Source organism: Clupea harengus, chromosome 21, assembly GCF_900700415.2.
Source record: "Clupea harengus chromosome 21, Ch_v2.0.2, whole genome shotgun sequence".
In the NCBI taxonomy this organism is placed as follows: domain Eukaryota; kingdom Metazoa; phylum Chordata; class Actinopteri; order Clupeiformes; family Clupeidae; genus Clupea; species Clupea harengus.
In genome coordinates, this window is record NC_045172.1 from 16,540,464 (window position 1) to 16,552,801 (window position 12,338).

General features: G+C 41.4%; 1 protein-coding gene and 1 long non-coding RNA gene across 6 annotated transcripts; both read left to right on the forward strand.

Moving 5' to 3' along the window:
• The first annotated feature begins 625 nt into the window (after positions 1-625).
• Positions 626-1,668, forward strand: LOC105911780. The gene is made up of 3 exons (XR_001162849.3): positions 626-896; positions 1,202-1,249; positions 1,482-1,668. It is a non-coding gene; the product is annotated as an uncharacterized LOC105911780 (long non-coding RNA).
• A 468-nt stretch (positions 1,669-2,136) lies between these two features.
• On the forward strand, positions 2,137-12,326 carry carm1l (coactivator-associated arginine methyltransferase 1, like). Of its 5 annotated transcripts, XM_042702918.1 has the most exons (14): positions 2,137-3,007; positions 4,291-4,416; positions 5,658-5,767; positions 6,076-6,180; positions 6,454-6,564; positions 7,684-7,861; positions 8,299-8,389; positions 9,812-9,893; positions 10,170-10,255; positions 10,405-10,494; positions 11,009-11,146; positions 11,234-11,323; positions 11,560-11,689; positions 11,996-12,326. In XM_042702918.1, exons 1-13 carry the CDS (start codon positions 2,845-2,847, stop codon positions 11,582-11,584), a joined length of 1,395 nt encoding a protein of 464 aa, XP_042558852.1. In that variant the 5' UTR covers positions 2,137-2,844; the 3' UTR covers positions 11,585-11,689; positions 11,996-12,326. The 5 variants fall into 5 exon arrangements, with proteins under 5 accessions (XP_042558852.1, XP_042558851.1, XP_031414783.1 ...); XM_042702917.1 differs by having other exon boundaries at positions 11,009-11,323; XM_031558923.2 differs by having other exon boundaries at positions 6,100-6,180; positions 11,009-11,323.
• The last annotated feature ends 12 nt before the right edge of the window (positions 12,327-12,338 follow it).

Sequence of the window (12,338 nt, forward strand, 5' to 3'; positions counted from 1 at the left end):
CCACATACCTGATAAAGAAACGTTGTATTTATACAGCTTGTGAGTCAAAGAACACCCTACACAGTGAATAAATTGAGTCTATAGACTGTATGAACAGACAGAACAAAGTTTTACTTACTTGCTATAAGGATTTCATTTCACCCCCATATCAAGAATGCACAATTTGTTGTTTTCTCAGTCACACAATTTGAAGTTCAACCGTAAGCAGGTATTGTTGGCCAATTCTATGCATTTTATCACCTACCTTTCGACTCTGTCTCAGGCAGGTGGAATGACTCATGTAGATGTTCAAACACCTTTTCTCTAGAAGCATTTGTCATTTCCCAGATTTTTTCTTTTAAACAAATACACAAATAATTTTTTTTTAGAAACTAAATAATTTTACACTAGTTGGCGTTTTATATTTTAAAAATAATAATTTTACATTTCGGTTTGTATTTTCCCGAATTTAGGACAATGTACCTTTGGTAGCACGTGCAGTTTGTTGAGCATTTCTTTCTTAATTTCTTGTCCTTGTATAATTTAAAACTAATAAATACATTTTGGCTTTTATTTTGAAAAAATACGAACGGCAGTCATACTAGTTCCCTTTCTGACGGCCACGAGGCACGACTTCTTAAGGAAGTCAAGTACGAACGGCGGTCATACTGAAATGTTCGTTGTCAACGCTAGCTGCACGCGGCTCTTCTTAGTTCCCTTTCTGACGGCCACGAGGCACGATTTCTTAAGGAAGTCGGTGCTTGTTAAATTACACGATAGAAATGCACGTGGAGGCTAGTTTGCATTACTTAAAGTCTACGCATAACAGTGACGTTTCAGTGTAGGTCCTGGTTAGTTGATCCTTTGGTTAGAAAGTTTACTTTCTCTCCAGACACGAAGACGCACGGATTTGTCTTGTAAGTACACAGTTCATGGATTTTGACTGTCTTGTCATTTCTGTTTGTTAATACAATAGTCTAAGAGCTGTCCGTCCGATGATTAAACATTTTTGCTGTTCACATAATGACTTCTTGTGATTAGACTTTTATCTATTTATGAGGACGTGTCGAAAAGAATCTAGCGAGCTAATTTAATCTTGGCTAACTGTCTAACGTTATCTGATACGTGGCCATACGCACGTGGTGAGGTTGGTCCATGATCAAATAAAAATGTTTTTTAGGCCTAGCAGTTGAAAATAATACGCATTTTACTCGTTAATCAGGTTTCTGGTGGATATATGGGCTAAAGACGTATCTACATCCTTGCTCAGGTATGTTGCGAAACATTGCATTTGTCTTTCTTTTGAGAGCGCCCATAATCAGCTAACACTTGTAACTGACTGTCCCAATGATTATACTCACTACCCATTTGACCCTTTTGGGAAAGAAATTTAGGAACTTATTTATGAGGGTGCAGTCCCCGAACTCCTATCTTTCTAAAATTCCTCTGTGAAAATGTACAGTTTGAGAGAATTTAACAGTTGTGTTTGTCACTATTGCCAGGTCCAATATCTACCATGCAGAAGAACGAACAGAGGCTCACTTGTAAGTATGCTACTGATGGTAATGCAAAGTATTTAATGTTGACCATACCAATTTTAGTTTTGTGAAATGCGCACTTGATTTTGTTTTTGCTTTAAAACCAAATGTAAATGTAGGGTTTTGTTTCAATAAAATATTTTTTATTTCAGAGGTGTGTGTGGTGTGTTTTTTTATATTTGATAAAGGTTGTGGAGTCTGACAAATGTCAAAGATGAAAGAAAACCTTTCTGACCATTATCCATTTGTAATAAAAAAAATCTTTTTTGAATATGAATTATTATTTTTTTATATCCAGACAGTTTAATGAAGTATTTTTCTTAGCAATACTGTACTGCTGGCTTCTTTCCATCTGACGAAGAAAAAGCATGTTCATCTTTCAAAACATCCTTAAGTGGGCACAATGTTTCCAGCACACTACACCAATTTGTATTTACCTGAGCTGTAATGGCAGAAGGTTAACCAAATTACACCAACTGAAGCCATAGGGTTTCTCTCTGGTGAGCACAGGTATCTAAAAGTGTTAAAACGACTTTAGATTAAAAAGAGGATCTTCTAATTTTGTGCAGTCAACCTGCATTGCTGGCTAGCCTGTAGGTAGACCTTGAATGGAGGGAAGGGGATGCGCGTTCATCTAAATGTGTTGTCATGAGTTGGGGTGTTTAGGGAAAAACCAACACTGTTTGGTCATCTGGTAAATCAGAAGGCCTGTGGACCATAAGTAACCAACTCCCTCCTATCCAATTTGGAATCAAGTGGAGTAGCTCCAGGCCACAGTGAATGCAGTAGTGCATGATGGCTTTATAATAGACAAGTGTGTGTGTGTGTATATGCAGAGGTAAAATCATCTGCCGTCCATCTAGGCCCAAACAGGGTCTGCTCAGCCACCCACCTCCTGCTGGATGCATCTGATACTTGTTCTGTGATAACCGGAAGGTGGTAAACTATGTAAGAATTCAGATTCCTAATGTCTATCTGAAAGTGTGTCATGCCAGCTGTAAAAACAACTGCTGAAATGATGGTGACTAAAATAAGTCTGCTGTGTAACTTAGTGCTTGGATATGCACACACGAAACTACACATTCAACCATAAGGGGGCAGTAAGATGCCACATAAAAGTCCTTTAGTTGCCCTCAATGAGTCAAACCCCACCCCAGTTGCAACTACACCAGTTTTAGACACTGCCTTCACAGTTTTCGGCCCCTCCTCTCCGTGTATGGTGAGTATATCACAGAGCTTGTGAGAAGCTTCATGTCAAGTAAGCTGAACTCCAGGAGAGCTGCCACCGCTTCCCTGGGGGAGGAGGGAACCACCAGCACATGGGGCCATGGATGCCTCAGAGGAAGAGACCCGTTTCTGTGTCCGCGTGTTCTGTCTGAGCGAAGACCAGCTGCAGGGTGGCATTCAAGTCGCTAAAGATGGGCAGCACCGGGATCTGTTGTTACAAGTCAGTCCAGAGGGGAAGGGGGTCAGCTTGGTCTTGATGGATGGTAAGTGACTCGTGTGTTGTGCACATCTAGATCTTAAGTCTGGAGAAACGGTAACTGAAGCATTAGGAGTTATATTTTAGAAACTCATTCAGTCTAGACACTGAATGTTCTAAGTTCTAATGCCTGAACGTTCTAAGCATTTATGCATGGAGAGATGTCGAGAACACGTTATTTTATGCCTTTCAAGGCAGTTCGTATGACTTTGCCCAACCTGCAGAGCCGGTGGAAACTGTACAGATGTTTTCTGTGGTCATGAGACCCATTACCCTGAGAGCTGTATATGCGAGTACCTATACACCTTTAAGTTATTCTGAGGTTGGAGTCCTTGCAAAAGCCTGCTATCAGTCTCAGTACGTGTTTCTGCAAGAAGGAGTAATGGTCCAGCAGAATGTTTAACATAAAAAGCTCATGCAACTGCATACTACTCATGCTGCCATTTCAGGTTAGGTAAATTTGGCTTGAGCAGGGGAAACAGTAGGGAACAGGCAGTAAAATGAGATTCTGCCCTCTCCCCTGTCCTTCTCCCCTGTCTTTCTCTCCTGTCTTTCTCTCCTGTCTTTCTCTCCTGTCTTTCTCCACTGTTCTTTCTCTCCTGTCTCTCTCTCCTGTCTTTCTCCCCTGTCTCTCTCTCCTGTCTTTCTCCACTGTTCTTTCTCTCCTGTCTCTCTCTCCTGTCTTTCTCCACTGTTCTTTCTCCCCTGTCTTTCTCTCCTGTCTTTCTCCCCTGTTCCTTCTTTACTCAGGTGGGCTGTACATCTGTCTCTCCCTGTCTGGTTCCATTTTTGTTCTGCCCTCTGGCTGCTAAAAGTTGGATGAGATTTACTGCTGGAGTAAGATGCAATGCTAGGTCTGCTGAGGGTAGGGTCTAGCTGTGAGCCCGGGGTGGGGGTCTACTCATCATGCCAGAGCTCCGGAGGTGGTGGGACAAGATCCCTGCCACACAAGAGACCAGTGACGCTCCCAATGCTGGCAACTGTTTTCCACCACCATGGAATCGTGCGTCTGACTGCCAGAGAGATTCCTGTCTGCTGGTGTTTTGGATCAAAGAGTTTTTCTGCTTGTGTTAGCCACTGCTCAAACGTAAAAAATATCATGATTTGTCAGTTCAGTGATAATGCTGTCACTGTTTTTACAACAATCCAAACTTCAAGGAGAATGAGTATGTTTGAATTTGAGATGTCTACTCTAGGGGATGAGTATATTTGAATTTGAGATGCCTACTGTAGAGGAGGAGTATGCTTGAGTTTCTCTGGATGTAGAGGATGTCACTCTCACCCTTACAGATGACAGGACCTGTGTCCTCAAGATCACCATCACCTCAGAGACAGACTGTTGCCGTTTCGGAGCCCAGTCCTTCCTGGTCTCCAGGGGCAACATGAGTTCTGTGTTGTGCTTCAGGACATGCTCAGGTCAGACCTTCACTCAACTATGCACCCAACACGCACACAGACACTCACGCACACTCACAAATATCGATAATCACACCTGCATTGCTCATGTTAGCTCAGAGCTACACATACTATACCTAAAACACATACTTACACAAGCACTTACATGCATCAATCACTCATCTCACAGCAGTCCCAGCCCAAACCCACTCAACCCCATTGGACCTTAAAACAGCAAATAACTCATGTGACATTTGATATGGTACTGTCTCTCAGGACTCACTTTAACAAAACACATAAGGTCTACTTTTAAGTAATGCTTTTAAGAGTTTTGCCTGTTTCAGTTCTTCACTGTAGTCATTGTATTCAATTACATCACTGATATTATACGTGTGTCATATTGCATGTGTAATAACCAACATCAGGCATCCTTGCAACAGCAATGAGGTCACCCCGACTCTCTGAAGTTGACTCCGCTGCACATGTGCGATACATCTGCATGCAGTGTGTGTTTGTGTGCGCTCTTCAAACAAGCCTCTGTCTGGAGCAGTCAGGAACACATGCAGTGACCAGGGCCAGGATCAGACAAGCGTTACGGTGGAGGGGGGTGGAGGGGGTGGGGGGGTAGAGACTGCAAGCTCGGCTGGAGCTGTATTATTTCACCAGCCCGTCCAGAGCAGGGTGTAATGGCCCTTCTTGACATGGTCCGCTTCAGCATGTGGGATGGAATGTCAGTGCGGCACCCGGGCCCCTATTTTCAGAGAGCCCGTTTGAGTGTGAGGTGTTCTGGCTCAGGATGAGGTGGAGAAAGGAGTGAGCAAACGTGGTGGTGCTCTGGTGTGTTTCCAGCTTCGCCACATGTCCTAACACGAGAGTGAATGCTCGTGCGAATGCTCGTGCGAATGCTCGTGCGAATGTGGCTCTCATACACCTAATGCACCCCGCCTGTTGTGTGTGCACAGACATGGTGGCATATGAGCTTTGCGTTTAGGCAGGGTGTGCTGTCATATTTCTCGATAATGAGTATGAGTTCATGCGATGCCAGTGATGATGAATAGCCAGAAATATAAATCAGTGGTTGGAGAGCTTTAAAAAAGCTAGTCAAAGAATAGGAGTGAGGATGACATTAATCAGTTCAGTATCTTAAGGAGTTGATAGCACACAGATGGCTGGATTTAAAAGCCACAATAGATAAGCAGGGTGGATCTCTGACTCTATGATGCACCGGCGGTATAAAACGTACAAATTGTGTTGTTTCACAGAGTACCAAGCCTTCCAAAGACTCCTGAGCCACAGGACGGAGCCTCGGGTGGAGGAACACTGTGTGTTTGACCAGCGAGTCGAAGGCTCCACAGCACTTCAGCACTTCCAGGTGGAAGCCTTCACAACACCGTTTCACCTTTACTGGGCTTATAAGAGATTAATAGAATAAAGCTGTTTGTAGTTATAATACTATGTTTGTGTATAATCTAACTTTCCACTATCCTATCTCACCAATCTCCTCTTAACCTTCATTTGAACCTGGATTTGAAGGGTGATAGCCATGGATTTTTAATGTGTTGGCAGTGGCGGACCACAACTAAAAGTATTGCAATGATGTATTCTCAGAAACTACAAACAGAAGGGATAAGAAGCCTTTGTGATGTTTTTTTTTTACATAATTCCTCACTCTCATTGTAGTCTTCTGGCTGTTTATTACAACAGCAGAACATGCTTCAGGACTACCTGAGGACTGCTACTTACCAGAAGGCCATTCTCCTGAATGAGGTGGACTTCAAAGATAAGGTAAGAAAAATGACTAGTAATGGATGATGGATCTGTATCACTTTCTGATTTTTATTTGTGCAGTCAATGTGAATTCATGTACAAATCTTCCAATTCAGTGTCGTTGCCAGACCATTATAAGGCCATATACACTTAGACCAGTCAGAGCAATAAACAGGATTTTGCTTTTCATTTTAAGCACGTCCAATACACACTGGTTCTTTTTCATCCATGACAGAGCCCACATATGGATCATCAAAGCCCTAATTTCTGCTCTTCTCACTCTGTTGTTAGATAGTGCTGGATGTGGGCTGTGGAACGGGGATTTTGTCATTTTTCGCGTTGCAAGCAGGTGCCAAAAAAGTGTATGCTGTGGAGGCGAGTGCTGTGGCCAAACATGCAGAGGTGAGGGTGTGCCACTGATTCAGTTTTTGCTCAAATTCCAGTGAGTTACTTATTTACATATGCTATTATCCACAATTAACTTATAACAATTCCATCGTTTAGATATTGATGTGCAACTGGCCTCGAGTACGTATTCATTTCAAACGTATTGCTCATTGCTTTCTATATTCGAGCATGACATTTTCTGGCTTTTCCCAGGTCTAAATGCAGTTATTTGACACTAAGTAATAGGCCATCTGGCCTCATCAATGTAGCCTGTCTCAAAGCCATTTTGCCAATGCTCCCTTGGACCTCAGTTAGCAAAAATATTTTTAATGTCTATGTTTGTAATGTCATAATTCTGTGCAAATAAAAGTGGAATATCTGCTGTAATGTCAATAATGTATTTCATCCTCATGTTGCCAACTATTTCTCTTGGGTAATTGCAAAACTCTAAGCACGAAATATCCAGGAAATGTTTACTGAAAATAACAGTCCTGGACTGAAAACAAAAATGTCAGAGTAGTTAGGAAATGTTACAAAATCAAGGAGACACATCTAGAGTTTTCCAAACTCCCCTCAGAATGACCCTAAAGCGCCAAATTCAGAGTGCTAAATGATGCACGGGCCGTTTTTGGCGCGCAAAAAAAAACTGCAATGGGGCAAAAGAAAACATATTTTCATGGATGGGTGGATGCTCGCCAAACAGTCAAGCACCGTCAAGCATACGCGTCTCTGTTCCACTCTCGACTCGCACTGGAAAAAAACACAAAGGGGTTCATTTTTAAGAGAGCAACCAGATGTTTCTCCCAGCGGCTCCTCCACATTGCCTCTTATCTGTCTGTGTTTGTGCTAATTTAGAGAAAACTTAAAAAATCACCAGAGGCTAGTCCATTAGACCACACAGACAACCAATCCACAGAAACCCACTGTATGCTTGTTAATGTTTTATGTGCAGGTAGGCTCTGTCCTACTGCACTTGTGTGTAATACAGACGGCAACAATAACTCCGCCAAAGATTTCTAGACCATTCTACTACACGGGAAAGTGTTGTGTTACTCTTGTCAGAACACAGATCATGGGCTCAAGCTCTTTGTTTGAAACTTGTTTGTATAAACGAACCGGTCTTTTCCTTTTCAGGTTCTTGTGAAGAGCAATGGTCTGTCAGATAAAATCGTAGTTTTGGAAGGAAAGGTGGAAGAGGTCACGCTACCTGAGCAGGTGGACGTTATTATCTCAGAGCCCATTGGCTACATGCTGCTGAATGAGAGGATGCTGGAGGGTTACCTGCATGCCAAGAAATGGCTTAAGCCCAAAGGTGAGCTCAAACTGTATCAATTACATTAATATAATTTGAAGACTAGCATGAACAGTCCCAACATAGCTTTACACTGGTAATGTTTATTGTGTCCTTTGGCTTACAAGTGAAGTACAATAACAGTTAATAGGCACCTGGGAGAGGTGGTACCTTTGTAGCCATATAAGGAAATAAAATGGACAAAGTCCAAAAACAAAGTCCAAAGTAAAGCTGACCAGCGATGATTTAATATGTGTTGTTAATGATGTAATTGGAAATATATCCTAGATATATCTAGATATCTGCATTCCTGTGTTAATATATCAAATCTAATGTAAATCAAACTGTTTTAAGTCTTTCAAAGGTGTAAACATGCATATAGATCCAAAGGTTGAAGGTGAATGAGATCTCTTGCTCTCTTGTTTAGCATTTCTCTCCCTCTGTGTTGTTGTGGTTAGGTATGATGTTCCCCACCTTCAGTGATATACACCTGGCACCATTCACAGATGAACAACTCTACATGGAACACAATGCACGCTCCAGCTTTTGGTGAGATAAGGAAACAGAGATGTTTGTAACTGAATCCTTGACTTACTTTAAACTTACAGCACTGATTTAAAAGCCATTGTTTTGGTGACTGCATTCTGAAACTCTGACCACTCTACACTCTAGTAACTCTCTGTTATCATGGTAATCATGGTAAAAGCCCTAATCATAACAGTTGTATAATTAGTAGCACTACCATCTGTAGAACTAGGTGATGTAGTTGTACTAGTATTTGTCATATCACCACAAGTGCCCATAGCATTTTGGTGTATTGTCAACAGATCCCCTGTGGTGTTGCAGAAGTTTTGCTGCTGCCTACTAGTAGCTTGCACAGATTTTCTGTGGAAACACTTTTTAGCAGATGAGCTCACTTTTTCTCCCTCCCCCACAGTACTTGGTGGAACAATACATAGCAGTGTTTTAACAGCCCATACATGAAGCCGCCTCGCTCCCCCGCAGTCACCCACACAGCGTCTCAGACCGTCTCATACACAAACACACACACAAACACACACACACACACACACACACATCCTGCATGTCTACTGCCTCTGGTAATTCCCCTTCATTGCAAATATAAGCAAGCATACTTCTGTACTCAAGCATACAATTCATGTGCAAACACACAGATACACGCAGTGAGACAGACTCTCATTCATATCCACTCTAACACACACATGCACATAGGCAAACACCCATGTACATACATGCACGCTCACTTGGTGGATGGGCTTATGTAGTTAGCAGTCCTCCCACCCACCATGTTTGTCCTTGAGGTCACTGGGCCATGACCCCTTTTGTATGGGTTTCCAGGATGCTGTTAAATGCTTCAGTTCTGCCCTAACCCTGATTCCTGGCCCAAATCTGACAGCGTAAAGCCAAAAACTGAACTTCGGAGATTCTGAACCCGGGTCCTTACAGTGTAAGGATCAACTAGGACCCACAGCCTGTAGCTCAAGCTGCCTCATTTCCTTGACTTATTTGGTTCACTTTAGACAGGAGACAGGAATGTCAGTTTTATGGAAGTTTATGTTTTGGAAGCAAAACAGCCATGACATTGTAAATTTCACTGCAGCACTGGGGGGGGGGGGGCTGGCATTTAGCAGTCTGGCCAGCTCTCAGCTCTAGAGGTTTTCAGTCTCCAAAACATGGTGAACTATCCCCATGACTCATGAAGGTCTCAAAGGACAAAACTGCTAAAGCACAACTGTTCTATTAAAACAAAATGTATCCAGTTGTCTTTCAAATCTGCTGAGAGAGCACAAGTGAAATTGTTTGTAATCTGTTACAGACCTTTGCAGTTTGACTGTTAATTTAACACGGACTGTTAATTGCACGGAGTTGCTAAACATTCGTGCAGTTACAGTAACAGTGTCAATGTCATTTAAAAACTTGATTTGAAATGCATGCTGTCTTCCTTGGCAGGCAACAGACCTGTTTCCATGGCGTCAATCTGAGTGGGCTTCACAGCGCAGCTGTGGATGAGTTCTTCAAACAGCCAATTGTGGTACGTCACACAAACACAGAGACAAAAATATATACACAAAGAAAATAGGCACAAATACATAACCGCATACCTTCTTATTTTTCTCACTGCTCAATCATCTAGTCATTGAGATAATATATATAAATGGAGGAATATGAATAGGCTCCTGTACAAATATGAGAGGATAAACATTCCTAACATATTAATTTGCCTTATGCCTGAATTAACAGATATACCATATACTGTAACTGGATATGTTCACCTATTTTGATTCATGCCATTCATGTCTTCATCTAGGACACATTTGAGTGGCAGATTTTAATGGCTCGGTCCACAAAATACACTATTAATTTTCTTGAGGCAAAGGAGGAGGACTTACACAGGTTTTGTATTCCACTTGTCTAGTTTCTTGGTCAAGGTCATTTTATGTAAAAAGTGCTGTAACAATGTAACTTGTGTACATCTGAACTTTAACATTTTCAGTCAAAAGCCATGATTCATTAAATAGCTTGTACTTGTTTTCAAAATATAGGCTGGACATTCCCTTTGTGTTCAAGTTGTCACAAACAGGACTGATCCATGGAATTGCCTTCTGGTTTGATGTTGCCTTTGTTGGATCCAGGTACATGTCATTAAATGGCTTGAAATTCCAATCAGTAGCATGATGCAACAAAAGCACATTAAGAGGTTATCTTGTGTTCTTTACAAGATTACAGCAACCTCATAAAGCTGCGTAGTATAAGGCAGTGGAGGCCAGAGATTATGGCAGCATCCATAATGGTGTTAGTTTCAATCTTGTCTATAGCGTCCCTGTCCATCAACAATATCAATGTGAGGTCCTGCAATTTCTTTGAATTTGATTGCATTTTTTTCCCATCATCTGTTGAATCTTTGTCATCCTTGTTTCAATCACATAATTAAAGTATTTTTTCATTTTTGTGTCTTGTTCCACATCTTTTCCTAATATGCATTGCATTTTTTGTTTAATTTCATAATTTTGTTGTCAGTTCAATCCTGAGCCTAGTAATAATAATATATGTATTTTATATATTACTCTCTTTGATATGGCTGAGATGAAGGAGAGCAGCTTTGATTCCCTAGATTTAGAATGATTTGCTAATGATTATTTCCCACAGAATGACTGTATGGCTCTCAACAGCCCCAAACCAGCCTCTGACTCATTGGTACCAGGTCCGCTGCCTCCTTCAGACACCGCTGTTTGCCAAAACGGGGCAAACGTTATCAGGGAAAGTTCAACTCATAGCCAATAAGAGGTACATAAGTACTACAGGAATTATTCTGAGATATTTTCTACACAATCCTTTCAAAGAAATAAAAACACATCAATCTCTCTTGTGTAGGCAAAGTTATGATATTCACATCATGGCAGTAATTGACCAGTCAGGATTTAAGTCTGGCAATACACTGGACCTAAAAAATCCTTTCTTCAGGTGAGAGATTGTTTGTGATGCTACCGTAAAGTTCTGTCATACGTTATTGGACGGCTAGAAATTACACCCATATTGGTGTTGACACAAAAGTGATGAGGAAGTGAATCGTTCCCAATGTGTTTACAGAGAAGGTATCCAGTATTACAGTGCACTACAACCACTTCATAATAGTTAACTATTCAGAGCAGCAATCACAAGTTTTTTTTATGTAGTGCCCTTTTTGTCTGCTTGTCTAGGGCGCCCACTTGGCTTCGGGCATAAAGTGTCCACAGCAGGAGCATAGAGTGTGTCGACACCAGCAGGGCATGATTGGACAGATTAGATCAGTGCCACTCAGGCTGGGACTGAGCCCTTGGACTAGGCTGGGTAATGTACACTATAGAAGCAGAACAATAAAATGGGTGGGGACAATGTCTGTGATACATTTAAATGTATCAATCATATGTGACTACAGTACAGCCAGGTTAGAATTAGACTTTCCTATCCGGGTAGTTTTTGTCTCTTAGCAGTAAAATCAGAGTTCTTAATTTTCCCTAATATCTTACAAAATGTTTAATTGCCTTTACACTCTACATTTATGTATGTACCAGTTCCACACTAATAATAAGTCTGCTTGTAGTGATTACTCATGATGGTTAAAATCATGCATCTGGTCCTCTGTGCTTCCTACAGGTACGCCTAGGAACAGGTACACCTGGCCTCAGACGTCATCACATCACTGTCCGCTTCCATTTACACCTACGATTTCTGATATGCCGATTAGGCTACGCTAAAAATCTGATTCACTTTTTTAATTCGGACCTGTAGAAAACTGGTTCTTGTGTTAAAAGAAGCATGTGTGTTGATAAGGCCCTGTTTTGAAAATACAGACACATATGTGTTAGCTATTTGTTATGAGTCATGAGTTTTTTTCTAATAATTTCATAGTAAATCTGTGCAGTGGAATGTTTTATAATGGCTGAATTCAAAATGTTTAAAAATAAAGTTGAATTTTAAAAATGTTGAGTGTTTTAGC